The sequence below is a fragment of the Thamnophis sirtalis genome, unplaced genomic scaffold (assembly GCF_051295495.1).
Source record: "Thamnophis sirtalis isolate CommonGarterSnake01/CBP01778 unplaced genomic scaffold, rThaSir2_p1.2 scaffold_6, whole genome shotgun sequence".
Taxonomy (NCBI): Eukaryota; Metazoa; Chordata; class Lepidosauria; order Squamata; family Natricidae; genus Thamnophis; species Thamnophis sirtalis.
Genome location: NW_028261386.1, coordinates 96,965,367 through 96,989,223, shown reverse-complemented (window position 1 = coordinate 96,989,223; position 23,857 = coordinate 96,965,367). Strand labels below are relative to the sequence as shown.

Below are 23,857 nucleotides of genomic sequence, written 5' to 3'. Positions count from 1 at the left end.
TGTCACCAGTGTGAAAATGAGCCTTCAACAAATAAGAACTGCAGCCATATTTGAATATTTGAGCAAACGAAAAAGGCTCCTGGCTCTTGAGGAGTAATTTTAGATGATACAAACTTATATAGAGAGATTTTTCCTGTCTATGTTTAATTTACAGACTAAATATCTGGTGTGCATTGAGATGGGTGTATCTCATTGGCTATTGATCAATATTAATTGATATCATGTTTTTGTTACAGTGCATTGTAAAATTAATGAATGGAGCCAGTGGAGTCCTTGCACAAAGAATGGAAAAGCGTGTGGTTTCAAAAGGGGAAATGAAACAAGGGTCAGAGAAATCCTACAGCTTCCTTCAACAAAGGGCAAATTATGCCCACATACAAGTGAAACAAGAACATGTGTTGTACAAAAAAAGAATTGCCAGAAAGGAGAAAAAGGTACTTAAGATTATTATTGCCAAATAGTTTTAGCTAATGAAAATCAATTCCATTTAAAGTTTATTTCACCAACAATTTTGTTGGGCTTTGATAAAAATATATACATAAATTGACGTGATGTGTTGGTATTGTTGATTTATAGCCGTGATGGGGAACCTGTGGCAAGTGTGCCACAGGTGATATGCAGGACCCTCTCTGCAGGCATGCCAGCCATCACCCCAGCCCAGCTCCACTGTGCATGCGTGCACATCTCCTGCTGGCCAGCTGGTCTTCGAGTCTTTGCTGCACATGCGGGGGGTGGGGCACATGTGGGGAATACACATGTGCATGCCTGGGGGGAGGGTGCATGCATGGGGATGCACTTGCATTGCATTTTGGGGCCTTGAGTGTGTGTCCCGCACACTTTTGGGCCTGGAAAGCTTTTTGCACCAACCTGGAAGTAAAAAATGGGCAAGGGGAGGCTGTGCACATGCACGGGAAGGCAGGAGAGTGTGGAGGGTCATGTGCACATGTATGGGGCACACACACATGCACAGGATGGAGTGCATGTGGGGTGGGCATGGGGTGGTGCATGAGCACTATCAGCACATGACAACAAAAAGATTAGCCATCACTGATTTATAGCTTTTTCCTCTTTCAATAAGCAAAAATAGTTTTTGTGTTTGCCAAAATACTTTTGAATCATATTTTCTCTTTATACTTCTGTACAAACACGGTGCTAAACACTAATTTAAATAAATAGCTTAGCATGCAGACTGTAAAAGAGTTGATTGATGTGCCTTTCAGATATTTGTTGGCCACACTGGGAAGCAGCAGCATTTGCTATTGAAAAGTTTATGCTTTAGTTTTTTTAAACCTTTTAAAATATGTGCATTTTAGCAATGTTCACATTCCTTTAATAATTATAATATTTTTTGGACAATAAGACATACCAGGCCATAGGATGCACCTAGGTTTACAGAAGAAAAACAAGAAAAAAATAGTTTTTTGTCTCCGCACATTCCGTTTTTGTCCTCCCCGGTATCTAGAAGCACTCTGCAGGCCAAAAGTGGACCCTCCATGTGTCCTGTTTTCAGCCTCCTCAACGCCAGGGAGAACAAAAATGGAACCCACTGAGGCCTCCAGAGGCTAAAATTAGGCCCATGTTTGGCCTGCAGAGTGCTTCTGGGTGCCAGAAAGGAGGGAAATGGGACATGCAGAGGATTGAGGAGACCCGTATTCACTCTTTAAGATGCCCAGACATTTCCACCCACTTTTTGGGGGAAGAGGAGTGTGTTTTATAGTCCAAAAATTATGGCACATACTGCAAAGAGCCTTACATTTACTGACTAAAATGCAAGTTTCAAAGTAGGTTGCACTGAATGATTGCAGTAAATGAATATATTTTATGATATATTTCAATTTTATTTCATTACTTACAGTAATTCAGCTATATGAAGTTATCTGATATGATATGCCTATGTTTCTGCTTACAATTAATACATTTTTGTTCAATAGTATTGGAAAACATGATACGATCAAATTATAAAATCCCATTTCTCACTTGAAGCAGATTTCAGGTTAAGTCTAGGTATCTTAAAGCATTCAGTGCCTTCCAAGAGATAAACTGTATGCCTTGTAGGCCTCTGAATACATGTACGACCTCCTTCTGATGTACAATGCCACAGTGGATTTCTCTGTGTATAGAAGATCTGTCAAACTAGCTGCTGACGGGCCGAATACGGCTCACACAGGCTACACCCACCCTGGCTACACAAAGGGAAAAAAACACGGCAATAGGTCATGATATGGCCTCTGATGGAAGCAGGTTTGACACCCCTAGTGTACAGCATAGGACAAAGAATTTTTACTATTGACTAGTATTGACAATTACAGGTAGTCCTCGACTTATGATCACAATTGAGAAGAGAATTTCCGTTGCTAATGAAGGCAGTTAAGTGAGTCACACCATTTTTTTATTATGATCTTTTGCTGTTAAGCAAATTTCTGCAGTTGTTAAGTGAATCTAGCTTCCCCCATTGACTTTACTTGTCATAAATTGACTGGGAAGATCACAAATGGTTATCCTCCCCAAAATCTACAGCTGTTGTAAACAGATGCCGTTTACACAACTTTTGACAACATAAATGCTGTGGAGATGTTATGATGGTCATAAATGTGAGGACGAGTTGTAAGTCAACTTTTCAATGCCATTATAACTTCAAACAGTCACTAAATGAATGCTTGTAAGTAGAGGATTACCAGTATACCTGTTAGGTCATCATCTCTGAGAAATAGTTTGTTAATAGCTAGTCATATACCTAAAAAGTTGTATTTGGAATATTGGGTTGTAATTTGAATCCAAATACTTTCCCCTGAAAGAATATAATTGCTTGCTGAATGCTTTTGCAGTCAACCAAAAAATAAACAAGTGCAAATCAGAAAGTGGATCACTATTATCTTCTGCCATTCACCACAAATTCTTATGCATAGCAGAAAGTTTGAGTGCATTTATCATAAATTAAATATACTTCTCAATTTGAATAATCTCTGTACTAAGGCCCTAGGTTGAACAAGATACTGCTTTGCTAAAGGTTGAAAAGGGAGATGATTTTATTATTAAACTCACACTGCCATTTCAGTGAATCTAACAAGATTTCTTTAAATACAATACTTAAATATTTAATATTCACTGCATGAGGCATCACAATAATCCCCACAAACCCAGTGTAAAATGGCAGTCCAGAATGTACCAAGTGCTATTTTATAGGTGTAACAGAAGGATAGTAATAAAGAAAAAGTTATCTTTCAAAAAGCTGCTATTTCCCATTTATTCTCTGCCTCCCAAGTCCCAGCTGATCAGGAGGGAATGGGGATTTTGCAGTAACCTTCCCCTGGAGTGGGATTGGAGATTTTACAGTATCCTTCCCCTGCCATACCCACCAAGCCACACCCACAGAACCGGTATTAAAAAAAAATGTGAATCCCATCACTGAGCAAAATGATATTCTTAAATGAAAGTGCAAACATAAATGGAATAGAAAATGTCCAATTAACCTTTTGCCTATTGTAAAACCAGGACAAAGGGTGGAAAGATAACAGGGGTGGGTTCCTGCCAGTTCTAACCTCTTCTAGAGAAGAGGTTCCACAAATCTACAGTGCCATTTGGAACCAGTTCCAGCTCCCTCCCCCGCCCGTCCGCACATCATCAAGATCAAGAGCCAGAGGAGGAATTCTGGGAAATCCACAAATCTTAAAACTGTCACGTTTGAACACCCCTGGGGTTTGAACACCCCTGGGTGTTTTTTTCTAGAGGGTTATGGGTGCAACTTGACAGCTTTAAGACTTGCACACTTCAATGCCAGAGTTCCTGAACCAACATGACTGGAGAAGGAATTCTGGGAGTTGAAGTCCACAAGTCTTAAAGCTGTCAAGTTTGAACATCCCTTTTTTTCCTAAAGAGTTAGGGGTGCAAGGGTCTTGTAACTTGACAGCTTTAAGACTTGCGTGATTCAAATGCCAGAGTTTCTGAGCCAACATTTTGGTTGCTAAGGAAGAGTGTTGTTAAGTGAGTTTCACCACATTTTACAAGTTGGCCATGGCCACCCAGTCACATGACTGCCAAGCCACTCCCACTAGGTCACATGGCTGGCAAGCCACTCCCACCCAGTCACATGGCCAGCAAGCCACTCCCACAAAGCATGCCACCCCCCCAAAGCAGGCCACACCACCACCACTAAAAAAAATTGAAACCCACCACTGAAATATAAGTATAGTATTCTATATTTTTCTGAAATTCTGCCTGCATTTTCCATTTCAATGGGTATTCCTCAGTCTATTTTAGTTTGGAGCCATAGAAGGAGACTGAAAGAGTTTTTAATTCTGCAGACCAAAAGCTATCTCAGTTTGCCACCACAGGTAGAATTCTGGATTCAGTCTGTATCTTTAGTGGTATTACTGTGTCTACAGAATTTTCTACTTCATTGGAGAGGACATCTTCATCAAGACAGAGACACTTCCACCCTTCCATCCCTAGCAGAAGAAAATTAGGATAACTTCCTGTTATGTTTAAACCATGTCTTTGAAATCATAAGAACATTCATATAATTAGTATACATCAAAGTATAGTAATACAATAAAGGTACTTTATTTTCTATACAGAATCCAGTAGAATATTTTTGGGGGGTTTTCTAAAACACTCTTGAATAAATTCCACTAGCCCGACCATTCATTAATTATAACTATAACTGTGTTTCTACATAATGACAATGTGAGAAGTTTGAGATTTGAGAAGTTTATTTATATGCCGCCCTTTTCCCTGGGGGGACTCAGGGCGGCTTACAACTCGAAAAGGGTTTTTAGTGTACTTAGTTACCCAAGGTTGCCTTTTGCAATTGGCTATCGGTAATCCTCGACTTACGACCAGGATTGATCCCCTAATTTCTGTTGCTAAGGGAAACATTTGTTAAATGAATTTTGCCGCATTTTGTGACCTTTTATTGCCACATTAAGTGAATCATGGTGGTTGTTAAGTCAGGAACATGGCTGTTAAGTGAATCTGGGCTTCTCCATTGGGTAAGATGACCAGACGTCCTGCTTTTGGCGGGACAGTCCCAATTTTTAACAATTTGTCCCACGTCCCGCGGCATTTTTAAAAAGTCCCGATTTTTTTTAAAAATTTTAATCAACCCCCCCCCCCCGTCAATGGTGTCCCTCTTTACCAATGTTAAAATCTGGTCACCTTAATCTACTCAGACACTACCCTGATGCAGACATCATTAAAATGTAACACAGAAAAATAATTTACTCATTTAGTGTTTCTTCAGAAACAAATGTGTAATTCATCTCTGTTCATTTTACTCTATTTATAATCAGAATTTTCAAGTAGAAATTAAGATTTGGAAATGTGAGATCCATTAAAAGGAGAAAAATCTGGAAGTCTTAAAAAGTAGCTTGCACACTGTGCTTCACTTTTATTGTTTTAGGCTTATTTATTAATAAAATATTAGTTGCATTGTCACCTTTATGATAACACATTGTGTTAAATCACAATCATAGTACTGGGTTTTGGCTTGAAATAATCTGCTGCTGTTAGCCAGTTTGAAATCATGTTTTTGTTGTATTATAGTAATTGCAACAGCAACTTAGTATGATGTACAAATAAGGTTGCATAGTTTCTTTGCAGATTCTTGGCTTGTTTCTGGTTGGATTTATGCCTTGTCCACTTAATCAGAAGAGCAAGGCAAAAATAAACCCCTCATGAACAAAATATTAAAAATAAAATAGGAATTGGCCAAAGAAGCCCCAAAACAGGCTTGTCCTTTAATTCTAGATTCCCCAAATAATGACTAAATAAAAGTTTTTGTCCTTTGTGATAAGCGCCACCTTTTGGGAGCAGGCTACATTATGATGCATGCAGATAATGGGTTGCCATCGCTCTGACCCTATCATTCTGATCCCATGTTCACTGCTGACTCAGTCTATAAACAAGGACCTGACATGGCTTATAGTGCAACAGTAGGAACACTACAAGTAGTGTTTATTCTGTCCTGAACTGTAATGCATCTTTCATAGCCCTTGGAGCAGAGGTGGGTTTCAAATCCCGGTGCTATCGTTTCGCTTGTGCTCACGTGAACAACACTTCTGCGCATGTGCAGAAGCATCTGGGCGGATGGGCAGCGCTTCCCCCTTGCCGCCACTACCTGTTTGACCAATCCGGGCCAAACTGGGAGCAACCACCTCTGCCTTGGGGTAATGGCAATATTGTACTTTGTAATCGAGAATAAGGCTATTAACCCTTTCAGATATATTATATTTATAGATAGGAAGATAAAATATTTCACTTCCACAAAATAAATATAAGCCTTGACACCCTGAAATAAATAAGAATGTAAGTAAATAAAATATCTTAGGGATTCTGCAGCTGGAGCATATCGCTCCCGCACGATTTTCTAGCAACAGCCTGTGAATGACACCAGAATGAATACAGTTAATGCTCTTTCTTTATAGTTATTCCTCAGGCTGTAGAGGATTCAAAATGAACATGAAAGTAATTAGTGTATCTCAGTATTGACATTTTTACACTGCTGGGTTATCATAACGTGGATCTGCAACTGTAATTCTACTACTATAAACGATTCATTAAGTATTGGGCTTTTAATTGTTTTTTTTTCTGCCAACAAATCATCTTAGTGCATGTTTTTTGTTTCTGTTACAAGGAAGGTAGCATATTTCTGAGGTTGTGAGTTCCCAATATAAAGACATTTAGCTGAATTGGTATTATCAGAATGACTAAAATGCAACCAGAAGAGGAACCCCAAAAAAAGAGAGGAAAATTATGCTATTGTTCTGAACATCCGTACACATTGTATATTATTAACTATAATTTTAATCCGCCTAATAACCTAGGTTTCTGGGAATAATTTCATCAGTGTTTAAAATACATTTTTAAACTCATAAAAATCAAATGAATGAATGAATAAATAGCACAGGAAATGTGGCAGATAAAATAAAATCCATTATTCCAGTGGTCACTTAGGATCAAATTAAATATCCATTTATTGATAGAAATGCCTCAGGGCGGAGCAAACTACCTTGTGTGATATTACTTGCGTGGATAAAATGCATTTTAAGTTTATAAAATGTAAATAGCAGCTCTGAAAAGACCCCAGCACTTATGGAATTGCATGGATGGAAGAGTTGATTGGATAAAAATGCTTCCCCCCAACTGTTTTTTGCATTAACTGTTTCAGGCTGCCATTCTGTTTTAATACAACTGAGTCAGAATATTCATCCTTCTTGTCCAATGCAACTTTCTTACCCAGTAATCATCCATGACTGTAATATTGCTACAGACTAAATTTACACTATTTCTATAACAAAATTGGTCCTTCAGTTTCCTTTTCCTTTCAAAATGCTTCCTGTTTCGTTCCCTTTTTCTCTTGAAGATTTTGTTTCATATTTCTTTGATATTTTATTTTGTTATTGCCACAATGTCGATATTTGTCCTTTACTCTATAGACACTCTGTTCTGGAGAGGCATTCCAAGCAGAGAGTTCTGCTTGATGTCTTTCTTCTTGGGCTTCTTTGAAGTGTGCCAGAATATATTGACTATTGGAGAGATGGTTGTATAATGACAGAAACTCAGCTCTATTTTTTAACCATATCAGTATTCCATTAACATTTCTCTTGCATTTCTTAGTATCTTTATCTAGGTCCATCTGTACTTTCCACAAAGAGAAAGAGAATACTTGAGATCCAATAAATTTTTCCAAATACAGGAAAGTTCTCAGATTCTGCACAAATTTCAGTTTGAACATTGACAAAAAGTAATTGCTTTTAGTTTCAGAGCATATTTGGTCATGTACTACATTAGCACGTTCTGTATGTTCGGCATTCCTTTCCTTCGTTCTTAAAATGGGCTAAGATGTAACCGAGACATCAGCTGTAATTTAAGTTCACAGTTACTTGTCAACTGTGCAGAATATACTGCAAGTAAACAATGTATTAAAATATATATTGAATATGTTGAGACTCTCTTGCTATAGAAGTTAGTTAGTTAGTTAAAGTTTAGGAATTAACCATAGAATATATTATTTTAAACTGCTTATTAAATACATAGTTTGATTTTTTTATATTTATAGTTCTTATTAATTTGTTATTTTATCTTAAATACTTTTATCTTTGATTATACAAAATAATTTTATTCTTCAAATATTAGTTACTTAAGTAAGTTGAATTAATTGAATTAATTAAAATAAATAGACAATAACTAGCTGTTTCATAATAAGGAATTGGAATGTTATACATAAGGTAAAGGTAAAGGTTCCCCTCACACATATGTGCTAGCCATTCCCAACTTGGGAGGGGGGGGTAGTTGTTTGTTTGCAGACATTTCATTACCAACCTAGGTAACACCATCAATACCAGAAAGGAGTGAGGATTGATTTCATTTTCTATATTAGTAGCTTGCCCTTTCAGTCTCGGTAAACTTGGTCTTGGTGGTTCCTTGATTAGGCTGTTGTTTACTATTAATTTGTTATAGTTTTATACGTAGTTTGCAAAATTGTATTTGGAACTTTTTGAAGGTTCCTCTTCTTGTACCTTCATTATATGTGATAGAGTGCCTGTCAGAGCCATCATCAAGATTCCCTTTTGGGAGAGATGTGGATGATACGTTTGGTACCATGCCTTAGCTCAATGTTCTTCCACACCCTTCCACTGATCCCTCCTCTAGGAGCCAAGGTGGCGCAGTGGTTAAATGCAGCACTGCAGGCTACATCAGCTGACTGCAGTTCTGCAGTTCGGCTGTTCAAATCTCACCGGCTCAGGGTTGACTCAGCCTTCCATCCTTCCGAGGTGGGTAAAATGAGGACCCGGATTGTTGTTGGGGGCAATATGCTGACTCTGTAAACCGCTTAGAGAGGGCTGAAAGCCCTATGAAGCGGTATATAAGTCTAACTGCTATTGCTATTGCTATTGCTCTATCTGTTCCAAGAGAAGGGAAATTGCATAAATCCTTCTCAGAGTAAGTAAAAATGCAGTTCCTGTACCACCTTATCGCATTCACTGGTTCTTTAAGTAAGTGAGTAAGTAAGTAAATAAGTAAGTAAGTAACAGAATGGCTAGGAAGTGTGGCAGCACAATGGAAGAGTTTTCTAGGAAGAATTCAAACCAAAGTCTAACAACAATAGAAGAATAATGTCCTCCCTCCCCTTGAGTTGTGAGCCGCCCTGAATCCCCCCAGGGAAAAGGGCGGCATACAAATAAAGCATCTCAATCTCTCAATCTCTCAATCTCAATTTCTATTAGGAACACTCTTGTTTTATAGTACCGTAAACAATATTGCAAAATACAATCATATTATACAGATAATATACACAATATTTAAAGCAGAGTCATAAAAATTACAACATTGTATCAGCTTTGAATTATTCTGAAAACAAACAAATGGAGAAAGAAATCAGTTAAATATCTGCTGTGTGATTATAACAACAGCATGTTAATGATGCCAAAATATCCTGGTTTAGAGTTACATTGACCAGGTTGTATGGATTTTAATCAAATGAGTCAAAATAAAGTATCCAAAACATACATATTTCCTATTAGTGGAAAGTGTACTTTTATACATCACATTTCTTCCAATAATCTACCAGTTCTACCAGACATTATCTTCACCTGGCATCTTTTCTAAGAAGATAGTGCCGTACTCAGCTACAGAAACAGATGCAAGCAACTTAGCTTCCTTGGTATGTTCCCATAAGATATTAGAGTATGCTGCCACATAGTGCTGAGGAAGGAAACATGATTAGATGGATGGAAATGTCTTTGGTTAGCATTTGAATATTGGAAATACTGTAAATGGAAGAGGAAGGAAGGGTGGGGACGAAAAGAAAAACAAATAATACATAAGCACCTCTATTAAGTTCAGCCGAAGTATGAAGAACACATAGAGGAATAGACTTTTTAAATATAATGAAGGCACAATTTAATACAGCTTAATTATTTTTCCCTGAAATACTTCCATGCATAGAAACACAGTTAGGATATTGTTAACCACCAAGCTCAGGAAAGTTTATTACTCTATTATTAGCCAGGATTTTATGGGATTCTTTCGCAGTGGTATTGAGTCATTGGCATCTCTCTTTCTACAGCTTATTCCAAGTAACACCTTCAGTACGATTTTTATAAAGGAAGACTGGCAAAGTACAGTCAATTCCATTTATTAGGAAGTGGCTTAAAAAGTGTCCAAGACAGTGAAGGAATAGGAAAAACTATTCATATCAGGTCCAAAAGTGTGTTATATCATGTAGTCTATACTCCTACCTTATATAAACCATATTTATCAAATTGTCATGGCATTACTAACAGTTAACTCAAACACAGTTAAACTACTAGGATACAATAAATTGTAATTTAATCTTTCCTTTGTATGATCGCTAAGGCTGAATTAATAGAGAACAAATCTTCTTGTACTATATAGCAGGAAAGTTGTTATAGATTCCTTGTTAAAAAAAGATTTTATAGGTCTCATTTATTCACAGCATTAATTTAGAACCTATATTCCTGTTGATTGGACATAAAATATTAAAGGCGAATATACGTGTTCCAGGATACTGTTGCAAGATCCAGTCTAGGTTGGTCACTGGGACCAGAGGTTTTTGCCTTTGAACTTCTCTCTGGCAGAGTGTGTGCTTTGGGCTATTCTGTGTATATGGTGTCTTGGAGGTGGGAGATACTTCGAATGAAATCTACCGGATCCCCTACATGGATTGCTCTTGTGACTATGTAGGACAGATGGGGAGGAAGCTAAATATCAGATTGCAAGAACACAAGTGGATGGTCAGATGAGGAGACCCAAACTCATTGGTAGTTTGCAATGCAATAAACAAGGAGATACATTCAATTTTGCAGTTAAGTTTGTTGGATGAGCAGGCACAAAAATTTCCAGGGATGTGGTTGAAGCCTGAGAAACAGGGCTCTTGTCAATCAATAGGAGACCTGATTTACCCCCAGCATATCAGGAGGTGAGGACTTGGCAGCACAAGGGAATAACTGTCAATGACTTAATAACCAGCCATCATTATCCCAATCTATATTTAAAAAGCGACACACCACAGGCACCATATAAATACCACACAAAGAATAGCCCAAAGCACACACTCTGCCAGAGAAAAGTTTGCTGAGGATGGGCTCCAGCACAAGTCCCAAACCTCAGAAATCAAAACCTCTGGTCCTGGTGACCAGTCCAGATTGACTCCTACAACAAAATATTAAAATTAAACATAAAACCATGGGACAATGATGCAATGGTAAGCAGCAAATGCTGAATTTGGCATTAAAACTGGAAAATAACAAAGGATTAAAGTATTTATATATAACCCAATTTTACAAAACACCAAATTTAAATCAGAAGAAAAACCAGCCAATCTTATCTAAACTTGAATTCCAACTTTGCAGCTCACAGGGAGGGATTCAGCTTCATGTGGTGCATGAAAATACATTTCAAAAGATATATAGAGAATAGTGTTTTGGAAGGTATTAGCTGACATGTGTTTCAGACATGTTTGAAATTTAAAAAAAAATGTTTCTCCATAACACATGCTATTTGGACTATTTGTATGTATCCCTATAGCAACTAACAATAGCGCATTCAGTTGCATCTAATAAAACACTTATTCAAGGCAAATTGAGACTGGAGGCTGAGAAATAGTTACACCACAGCAGTTGTTTAGGTAATATATTATTACAATACTAGTAACCAAACTGCACTTATAAATGTCGAAGAATCGTATCATATATTAGTGTTTTAAGTACAATTGTGTTTTATTGTATCTGGCCCTATTCCCATAAGATACTTAACCCACTCAGTCATTAAACCAGTCAAATTGCATCACTGGTGATTCTGGCAGTGCATGTAACTACTGAAACCAACAAAGTACTTTTTTGAGAATATTGAGATCCCATTCCCTTTCTTCAGGTGGCATCAGAAATCTGAACACAGCTCCCAAAGAAGCATTGGTCAACTCTTGAAAATTAGCTCCATCAAATGGAACAATCCCATTACTTACACTGGAATTAGATAATCTAATTAGGCATGTTATTATAGGTAGTAAATGGGGTCAAATTCAATCTCCTGGAAACTTAATTGATGATGTTTCTTGTTTTTTTCTCTTTTTGTTTGGTGTTCTCTTACAATACATACAGTTGCTGCTCTCCACTTATCCAATTACAAGTGTGTGGGAACAGTGCCATTGGTTCTAGTATAATTTAAGAATTTAACTCATTAATAAAATGAATAGTTGTTTAGAAATGTGCATAAATTACTAAATACTAGTGAGTGATCCAAATGTTAGAACATTGAAATATGGATAATGGCTCACCTACAATTTATTATAATTTTATCATATAATTAGGGTTACCAGATCTGCAAAAATCCAGATAGATGCTAGATAGAAACAAAGATTTAGAATATTCTGTATCTGCTGCCATCCAGAGGTCTAGATATTTGCAGCCAGATAGCATATTGGGCACACCAATATGAATTTTCATAAATATTGCTATTTATTTATTATGTTACCTGTTTTAAAAATTCAGTTTCTCACACATTTTGCACAAATTCTGTGAGGTAGATCAGGCTAAAAAAACATGAGATGATATGAGTTGAGATGAAGAGTTGAAGCTGCGCCTGCCTTCTCATTGGAGTCTAAATCTAGAATAACATGCAACACTGCTCCATTCCTTCATGATTAACTTGGCTCTCCTTTAAATTAAATTTAAATTAAGTCTCCTTTACAAATTTTAGATGGACAGTTCTAATCTGTTTCATCAAACTTTTAATGGTATATGATCCTGTTTTATTTTCTAACTACAACTTTGATTCTTGGGTTTTATTGAAGTGAATGGTTCTGTTTCTGTTTATTGTTATGATATTAAACCTTTGGTACTTTTATTGTATATATTAACAGTGCTGATAGACCAAGGAAGTGATTCTTGATAATTAAATGGAGAAATCAGCAATTGGGGTGTATGTGTTATGTTTTAAATATAAATTAGACTGTGTCAGGTGCTGCTTCATTTAATAATCAGGAAAGAAACCACTCAACTCCATTCTTAGAATTAAGTGTACTTTTACTAATTACAAATGATGAGTAGCAAAGCAAAGCTGAGTCTGAGTAAATTGGCGCGAAAGCAATGGATATCATGTATAATTCAATTCCCTCCCCTTGACACCCCATTTCATAGTCCAATAATAATTCACCCAACTGTCAGGTGGGAGATATCTTCAAAAAGCATCATCAGGCTGGAATGCTGGACAGTTGGCCTTGGTGGGAAACTCCCATCTTCCACATGTACAGAGAGATGGTCAGGACAGCTTCTAATAACACTCCTCCAGCACATAATGATTCCCCTCCCAAATACCATGCCCACCCTCCCCGTTTCAACGGCAGCTGAAGCAGCAGCGAAGCAGAGGCTGACATCCGGCCCTCCTCCAGAAAAGGACAGTCACACCTGCAGAAACGAAAGAACACAGACAAACAGATGAACAACATGACATAGAAGAGAGAAAGGGGAAGGGGAAAAGGAAAATTAGCAGTCCATATAGAAATCAGGGCTTGTCAGGGTAAGTTGAGTAGAACTTGCGGAGCAGACAAGGAGTCCGAACATGGGACTTGTCAACCCATTCAGTGTGAGATGGGGGGAAATGTTTCCAAGCCACAAGATACTGTATACGGTTCCTCCATTTACGAGAGTCCAAAATCTCCCGGACTTCAAAATGCTGCTCTCCCTCTATCAAAAGCGGGGCGGGCAGAAGAGGAGTCCTCAATGGAGAAGTATGTTCAGGTTTCAGGAGATTAACATGAAAAACAGGATAAACCTGGCTGAGATGCTTAGGCAATTGGAGGCGTACGGAAACAGAGTTGATGATCTTGATAATTGGAAACGGGCCAACATATTTTGGGCCCAACTTCTTTGACTTTTGAGTCATTTGAAGAAACTTAGTGGATAAATAAACCCGATCACCAACCTTATAGTCATGGGGTTTAGACCGTTTCCTATCAGCCTACTTCTTATGTGCGCGGTGTGCAGCATCCAGCGCCCGGTGCGTCAAAGGCCACATCTCCCGAAGGCGATCACTCCACTTGGAGAGTGAAGACACTTGTGGTTTCTCGCGAGGAATCTCTGGAATGGGCACAAAATCTTGCCCATATACAACACGTAAAGGAGTAAAGCCCGTGATACTGTGTATGGAATTGTTGTAAGCCACTTCAGCATGAGGCAACAATTCCACCCAATCATCCTGCTGGTGGTTGATGAAACAACGAAGATATTGCTCCAGCACAGAATTAGTCCTCTCGCAGGCCCCATTAGTCTGAGGATGGTGGGAGGAGCTTAAGCCCTGGGCGGAGCCAATCAGTTTCAGGAATTCTTTCCAAAACAGGGAGGTGAACTGAACACCCCTATCCGGCACCCCGTGCAAGTGATATATATGTGAGATGAACATCTTAGCCAGAGATTTGACGGATGGGACCGTGGATCAAGGAATGAAATGAACTTGCTTGGAGAATAAGTCAGTAACAACCCAGATTACTGTATTTCCTTGACTGTCCGGAAGTTCAACAATGAAATCCATGGAGATCTCCTTCCACGGGGCTTCCGGGTGAGCTACCGCCTGGAGCAATCCTTGGGGTTTTCCCGGAGGGCGTTTCGCAGCGGCACAAATGGGACAACTAACCACATAAGACTCAATGTCTTTTTTCAACGAAGGCCACCAAAATTGTCTCTTAACCAGGTGCAAGGTTTTGACGAATCCAAAGTGTCCAGCCATGCGAGAGTCATGAGCCTGTTGGAGGACAATGGTTCTAAAGGATGCAGGGATGTATAATTTTGCACCACTCCAAGCTAATCCATCTTTCATGGTGCATTCATTCATGTGTTGCTGGAACCAATCATCCTTTGTAAGGGCCCCCTTTAGTTCAGAGATAAAGTCTTTTGTGACCTCCAGCTTAGAAGTTGTCTGACTTCTAGTGATAACAGGAGCAGCCAGACCTCTTGTGGGAATGACAGGTTGGAGCACACTGAGTTTTGAACTGTTGTACTGCGGAAGCCTGGACAAAGCATCAAATTCTTCCCTCCCGGAATGTATTTCAAAGTAAAATTGAACCTATTGAAATGTTGAGCCCAGTGCATCTGTTTGGGATATAGCTTCCTGGGGTTTTTTTACGCCTCCAAGTTCTTATGGTCAGTCCACACCTCAAAAGGGTGTTTAGCGCCCTTTAGAAAGTGACGCCAAGTCGTCAAAGCCCAACGAACAGCAAAAGCCTCCTTTTCCCAAATAGCCCAGTGTCTCTCAGTGTCAGTCAGCTTGCGAGAGGTGTAAACGCAGGGCTGTAATTTACCCTGGGCATTTGCTTGAAGCAATACTGCCCCCACCGCCACATCACTGGCATCAGCCTGGACCACAAAAGGCACGTCCATGTCAGGGTGTTTCAGCACCGGTTCCTCTGTAAACAGGCGTTTCAACTTTTCGAAAGCAGCCTGACACTCCATAGTCCAGTTCAATGGTTTGCTAGGTTTGGGCTTTGCTCCTCCTTTAGATTTAAGGAGGTTAGTGATAGGGAGAGCAGCGAAGCAGAGGCTGACACCCTGATTTTAAAAGGCCTATATATTTCATTTCAAGATCAGTACTCTAATACAAAATGGAAAAGAAAGTGATCACACACAAAAATTCTAAAAAGTGTTGATATATCCAAAGCACATTGCATTTCTTAGTGAGGTATCACAGAGATATGAACATTGTAGGCTAGATGAATAAATAAATGTCCCTTTTGAATCTCTGGACAAATCATTAGTATGCCAATCCATAATAGACTTTGAGGATAGAATTATTTGGAATCCAATACACTCTGAAATGTGTAATGTAGCTGTTTATTGTTTCCTACATGCCTAATAGCACTCACACTTTTAGGAAGAAAGAAAAGGAGGATATAGGACAGTAGAATTTTATTTTATTTGTGGTATATATTGTAAGACAAAGTTGAATAGCCAAATCCAAGCAGAATGTATTACTATAGATTCCCATGAATCTTTCTTTGCATGATTTCTACCCATCATTTTCTTGTAATGATTATGCTGACTTTATTTCTAGCAATTTTACTTTTTAGGCTAGAACAGGACATGTTATGCTAAAGTTTAAACTCGCTACCATCACTTCAGTGAACAGGGTATCACAGTAATTTACAATATATCATAGTATATTATAGTAACACTGTAACTGGAATAAGTAATTTTCAACTAATCATAGCAAAAGCTATATATCCATATATTCTTAACAATAAGTGGTACCATTCCATTTCCTCAGTGCTTGCAATTAAGTACATAAATACCTGTGCTGCCAGCTTCATTAGTTGGCTTTTCATCCATTGTAACCAATGTGGTCTTTCCTTTTTCATGATAGCATTGGTCCTCAGCAAATCTCCTTTAGCATTTTGTGGTGCAGCAGCAATAGCAGCAGTAACAAAAATTTTTGAAATGCCTGTTCAAAGCAGGCATAAACCCTAAAGGCTTCCACAGAACAACTGGGACACAAAGAGAACAGGGACATTGTAAATATTGCTGTCAAAGTACTCCTCTTTACAACATAAAAATTGTGGAGTTTGCCCCAGCTGCAAGTCAGCCCCATAAGAATGCCAGGTGCCTCTACATTCTCATTGTAGCACATCTTTTTGTTGCCTTTCTTCTTTTTCGTTCTGTTTATAATCAAAATGTTGCTGCTTTTTATTGTTGTGAATATCATTATTCATAATAATATTATTCATAGTTGTTTTCCTTGCTGATATTATTTTAGTGAACTCATGCATGAAAAAGGAGAAGTCTCAATATTGCATATTTGTATGTGTCAGTGTTTTGGCCTGGTGCAAATGTAGACGTTGTTACACATTAAATAGCAATATAGTACATTTTACCATGATGCTAAGAACTGTGACTGGATGTCCATGCAGCTGTTTTATCTGACCAGCCAGTGTTAATTTTCAATAAAAAAGTCTAGTTTTTTTCCATCTCTGAGCCCTGTTATCTCTGAAGAGTATGTCAGTTGAACCCAAGGAAATGGACAGAGTCCTCATGGCTATGAGCTTGGCCATCTATGTTCCGCACTCCTGCTTGGACAATGCCTCTCAGGAGATGGCATGTAATTGAAACCAACCGCTGGTTAATGCCTTGGTGGGGAGGCATTGGCATCACCTTCTTAGAAGGAAGCAGTGGGCCATTCAGTTCTCAAGAGGCATTGTGCCTTAGTTATTTCCTAGTTGGATTACTGCAATGCAGTCTATGTTGGGCTGCCCATGAAGACCAACTGAAAGTTCCAACTAGTACAGAATCAGCAGCAAACAAAATGAAGGGTATCTTTAGGCTCACCCACATGGCTCCCAGTTTCTTCCTGGGTGGAATCCCAGGGACTGATTATTATCTTTCTTTAAAGCCCTATATGGCATGGGACCAGATTATTTGCATGCCGTCCCTAAAGAAATTTGCCCGACTACCAGATTAGATAGAATCAGCATGCTCCTAGGCCTTTCCCTTAAATGTTGCTATGTTGTAGAATCCAGAAAGGGTGCCCTTTCTGTGGTAGCCTTACCCTATGTAATATCTCCCCCCCCCCCACACACACACAAAAGTTGGCTGCCTCCCACATTTTAATCTTCCAAGAAGCAATAAAGATCTGGCTTTTTCCCAAGTGCTGGGAAATGGGGAACTAAGTTTAGTTATGGCAACAGGTTTTTGTTTGGTTTTATTGTGTTTTGGTTTTAATATTTTATTTTATTTTATTTTTATGGTATATAGGTTGGTTTTATCTTTAACCATGATTTCAGAAGCTACATTTTTTCTAGTTCTGTATGTCTATGCTAGATATTAGAAAATAGTCTTCTCTCGAAACATAGTTTCCCACATAAAGTTTGACTTATTTTCCCAAATCAGATGGAGCCAGATGCTTTGAAAATGCTATAGTCACAGTAGCTTGCATATTTCTAATATGTTAGTTTGCTAGACAATGCACACATTATCCATGTATCCCCAAAAAATATTGTCAGACTTTGTGGGGGATGGTAATAAACTTTATATCTCCTACTCCTTAAGAACCTACAGTTATGGAAACAAAGTGTTACTGGCATAAGAGTAACCTGTATTACATTACAAATTATTTGAAATATGCATATTTTATTGGGGAGGGATAAAGCTACTTTGATTTTTTTAAGCAAATTAATAAAACAATTTAGAAATGTCTGAATTAAAAATCATTTAAACGTTAAATCAAATAATTTCATCTGGCTGCTCTCTTACTATAATTTTGTACTTGAAATAATTTAGATATCTGTGGGATAGAAGCATCTGTACCTTATCATGTATAACTTTTCCTGATTATTTCTTGAACTGCAGACTAAACATGCGATTCTGACATAAGGCAGCATCACATTTGTATTCCTAGTTTATTCGAATGCCTTCACCAGCTGAACTAATGTCTCATAAAGAACAACTATGACCTCAAGGGAATCTTGTAGGAGGCACTAAACTGTCGAAGGCCAAAAAGAAGTTACAACTATTTATACCAAAATTCCTGATCCTAAGTCATACTATATACATATATCATCCCAACCTTATATTGTATACCAGTCATATATATGTGAAGATTGTTTAAGCAGAAATCCCCACTATCATATTTTAGAACTTTTCAAAATTCCATCATGTTTAATACAAGTTTCAAGAGTATAGGCCCATATAAGTATTATTATTCCGCATAGAAACAATAGCTTGATTACAAGTTCATTGTTGTGTCCTGCCAGCGACCAGCAGAGCTGGCAGCAGATTCAGAAAGTGAGGATGGGGAGGAACATGGGCTAGTCCTGGAGTCTGGGGAAGGCTCTGATGAGGGCTCTGTGACGGAGGCAGAGGGGGGGGCAGAGCTATGTGCCAATTATCAGCTGCCTTCGGAGTCAGACCTCAGTGAGGCAGGCGAACACCTGGAGCCTGTTCCCAATATGCGCATGCACAGAGTTGCCAGACAAAGGAAACAGCTAAAGAACGGGGGGGCAACTTGGGAGTAAGGCCACAGATGTAATGGCCCCTCCCATAGGGAATAAAAGAGTAGCGAAAAGGAGTGGGGTTTGCAGGAAACAATTAGTTCACTAATTGGTTAGTGACTCTCTGAGACTCTTTGCCAAGTTCTGCAGATATCGGCCTGTCAGCTCTCCAAGCCAGATTAGGTGTATGACTGTAAATCCTCCTTTGGAAGATTTTGCCGGCTGAGAATGAGCAGAATTCACTGTAAATTAATAAGAGGAGTTTTTGCTGGGACAAGAAGTTTGTTTCGTGCTCTTGGGATGCCTCGGTCAGAACATTCATGTTTTATAAATGGGTGGCTACATGTGCAAAGACAATCTTACTTGTAGGGACACCGTGTTAAAGGCAGTATTGGGATTCAAATTAACAACTGATTCTTTGCCCTAAAGATTTCTTCCAACAACCAGTTCACCAAACTGCTCAGAAAGTTAACAACTGGTTCTCCTGAAGTGGTACGAACTGGCTGAATCCCACGACTGGAAAGGATAATGGGAATGGCATACCTACTAACAAGCATGACTGTACAAACATGGATATGACTGTACACAAAACTGGGAAATCTGGTTTCCAAACTCCACTTGAACATGAAAGTTACTGGGTGACATTGACTCAATCCTATGTACCCCATCACCTTGATCTCCCTTGTGTCATTACTGTGATAATAGCATGTAATTAATACTCAGAAATGCAAAATAAAAAAAACCTGATTATTTGGAAAATATAGATTATACTTCCGTGGGACTGTTTCGTGAAACTCTTCTAATAAAAAGCTCCCATCATGATAACATTTCTTAAAAGCAGGGAGTCTGACATTTGCTCTTCAGTAAAAGCACAAATCTCCATACACTTAAAATATAAGAAGCTGGAGCTATTTGTTGACAAATGAAAGTAAAAGGGTTGTATAGGTACCTTGCAATGGGAGGGATGGAATCCTTAAAACTTTGTTTTGGCCAGGATCTGTCAAGTTCAGTCTTAAGAGTATTTGAAAGTTGACCTGTCTCCAAAAAATTGGTCATGCTTCTTAGAAATAAGAAAAATGCTAGAAATATGCATAATTCTGCATTAATGGAATGTAAGTGGTTAGAAGTGACCTGGGGGTAATCAAGAATTGTACAGTACTTTCTTTGAAAAGCTGGCTCTTCAGGTGCATGTCTTCTTGAATTGTTACCTGTTTTCTTTCTGGTTTGTGCCACAATAGATGGCCTGGTAAGATGGACAATCTAAGTCCTACCAGGTATGCAACCTAAGTAAGCAGTTTCACATAGATCTGAATTGCTACCATGTCCAGACTAAATTACAAACCATTTTCTTCAGGATAAAAGCAGCCAACCAGAAGCAAAAAATAAATAAATCAGAAAGCTTCAAGTGACATTTTATTCTTCTTAATCCTGTAATTAAAAAGTCAGAAAATATAGTTTGTCGAGTAAGATTAGCTTATTTTTAAGCATAATGCTTTCCTTCCAACAATTACTTTGTTAAGAAGAAGTAAAGAACTGTTATATAAAAAACTCTCTCTGTGAAGGCCCATAATATTGGATCAATATTAAATTGTAGTGTCCAGTGCATAATTCTGTCCATCTTCTCATTCTTGGATAAAAGAATCATAAAATATAATGGCACTCCACCTGTTTATTCTCACTCATTCTTCGCTATATAGCATAACCTATAGGACAGCATTACATTGTATGTCTTATATTGTCTGTCCCTTTATGATTGTATTGTGTGATAAATCAGATGGACTCAGAGTACGAACACTGTAAAAATGAAACTGAACATAGAATTCATGCACTCAGAATCAGAACAGACTATGTCACAAAAAAATGAAATTTACAATGTTTAGTAAATATACAGTATATACATCTTTATTTGAAGGTATTTCAAAAGATACTTTCTTTTGAAGGGATCTTTTGAAAGCACAAGGGTGCCCCTTAGTGGAATTTTAGCTCACAAGTGCAATGCATTCCAAAGCTATTCAGAATTACAGCAGTTCTTCATTTTATTTTATTTTGAGCACTTGAAGAAATCTGCATTCACATTTTCTCCAACTCTATTAATCACATTATAAATTCTTCTTATATTTTTTAAGTCAGTTTAGTTTATTCATTCTTCCGTGTCCACAGTTCATTGGAATAGTTAGGGAACTAAAAAGAGAATATGTTCAACTTTAGTATCAGATTATAATTATGTTAATTGTATTTACCATTTTCATTAAGAGCAAGTATAGAGTGGTTAATAGTTTAAACTTAATGATTTTAAGCCCTCGCCTTGGGTTTGTCAAGTCTTAACCTCATTTCATTTATTTCAATTAGATAATTTCCTTAATAGCTTGTAAGAATATATCTTGGCCTAAGCAAAGCATATGTAAAGGAAAGTAGAGATATTCTTTGGAAGGGAGGTTTTCAAGATTCTGTTTCTATACCCTATAACAACAAAGTAGCATTCCAGAAATCCTTATAGCAGTGGTTCTCAACTGTTTCTTCACTATGGAACCCGTTTAAATACCTTTTATGATGACCACGGACCTCCCAAACTTAACTCAAGATTTAAATCATAACATTTCTTAAGCCATTGCAGACCCCCTGTGATGGCATTGCTGCCCTCCCAGGGTCCCTGAACCATAGGCTGAATCATTGCCTTATGGTATTTGTTTCTTCAGCTGACCTACTTGAAGGACTGGCCTCAACTTTGAAAGCCACCAATCCAATCTTAACATTCCTTTCCAGGATTGGATAATACATTCCATGACATTCTGTTTAGCAACCAAGAGTAATAACCTAAGCTGGATGGCATTAACAATTATTTGGATATACAGTTGTCCTAAAAGACATCCTCAACAATTCCTAATCAAACTGGAGCCACTGTTTGTGGCTGAGATCTAACAAGCTTCAGCCATAGATTATCTATTTTTTAAAATATTTTCTTAATCACTTCAATAAAGAAGTGGAAGGGATGTTTATTTGCAGATGATGCAAAATTAGATGGGATTTTGAGAAATATATTTCAGGGGTACTTGATAGGTTAGACAGGTTGAAAATACTAGAATGAAATAGACAACAGAAACTTATGCGCTTGGAAGACAAAAATTGCATGGATGTCTTATGGACAGAGATACCTGGCTTGGTAATATTATTTATAAAAAAAATATTTTAGTATAGTTGATTGCAAACTGAATATTATTCAGCAGTGTAATATGGTAGCAAAAAAGAAATTTAATTCTATTATATAAAGTATAAAAGTGTAATTTCCAAATAATTGGAATTAACAGTTACAGTATTCTGCATTGGTCAGACTCCATTTAAATGCTGGGTCCATTTCTAGCCACCAGATTTTAATAAGTTTCTGCTACATAGTTTTTCTGAAATGCAGATGAAGATGATTTACAACTAATAACTAATGGTTGAAAGATAACAAAAACTTTGAGCAGTTTGATGATGGAATCCATTATCCAAAAGAATAATGGCTTCTCCCTGAATGTCTTCAAGTGTGGATTCTAGAGTAATCTAGATTTCTGCACCAAGCAAGGGGGTAGGATATGATGGCCTTTCCAACTCTATGATTGTACAACTAACTGGCAAGATATAAATCCAAATCCCTATTCAGACATGGAGAAAATCAGGGAAGATTCCTTGTCATTTATGTAGAGTGGTATTCCAGAGAAGCAAGATATGACATAAATGCAATAAATAAAAGTTTTATTACTGTTTGATTTTAAATTCTGGCTTGCTCCCCATAGGAAATACACTTACAAACCTTATCATAATTGTTTTAGTTTTGCTAATTATTAAAATATATGGAACAAATCTAAGGCAGTTTTACTCATCTGATTATAATATATGGTATAATGAATAGTCTTGATTTCAAACCATAGTAATCTAAAGACTTTTTATACAAACAAATGATATATGATTACATTGTGTATAATGCTTCTTAAAGCACTGTTTATAATGAAAAGACACAGGTTATAATTTTGAATTAGTTTGTCAAAATGGTGGCAATGGACTGAGTTCTTCATATCTCCAGGTCTTCTTAATCATGTTCTTGGAAGAAGCCAACGTCAGAGGCTTTAATTTATTTAAGACTTCAGGGTTTGAGAATGCCAGGATAAGAGAAACTGATCATCTCTAAGTAAATGATATACCTTGTAACATACTGTAGTTTTTTATTGCAGAGAGAAAAAGGGACAGACAAAAAAACCCAAAGAGAGAAGAAAACAAAGAAACCAGTCAGGAAAACAGAGGCCAAGAATCCAGAAGGCAGGGCAGAGATCCAGCGAAAAAAAAGAAAATGCAACCGAAGAAGAGAAGCCGCCAGAATAAACAGCAAAAACTAGTTGCCATCAGCACTGCACACTAACCGCCTTACACCACTGTTTAAGACTATTGCTGCTGCTATCACCACCAGACCCCCAGGGTCAGTGTTCCCCAATTATCACCAATAGACAATATTACAAGTTATACTTAAACAACATTCCAGTACTTACTATATTCTTCATGCAGTCACAGTTTAATCGGAAGACTGACATGAAGCAAGATTTTGTTTAGTTTTTTTTTCCTTTAAATGGGATACACACTCAACCTTGTATTATATTCTTCCATGCATCTCTTAAAGATGGTACTTGCCTGGTTGATCTTGTCAGGCTTGGAAGCTCAGCAGGGTGCGGCCTGGCTAAGTTCTACAAGATTGGAAAAGTGGTAAGTAAAACTGGGAAGTCATTAAAAAAATCCCAAAAGAAGGAAATGGTAAACCAATTCCATACTCTTGCTGAGGAAGCTACGTGGATGTGTCCCTGAAGTCACCAGGAATCAAGTGGATTCAAAGAGACTAGC

General features: G+C 37.8%; 1 protein-coding gene across 1 annotated transcript in view; it reads left to right on the top strand.

Annotated features, from left to right (window-relative positions):
• Positions 1–23,590, top strand: part of RSPO3 (R-spondin 3) — a 64,860-nt gene extending 41,270 nt beyond the window's left edge. Inside the window, exons 4-5 of the mRNA XM_014052108.2 lie at positions 237–434; positions 23,200–23,590. Of these exons, the coding sequence (XP_013907583.1) occupies positions 237–434; positions 23,200–23,384 (383 nt within the window). The 3' untranslated portion in view covers positions 23,385–23,590. The remainder of the gene's footprint in view (positions 1–236; positions 435–23,199) is intronic.
• Positions 23,591–23,857: the final 267 nt, after the last annotated feature.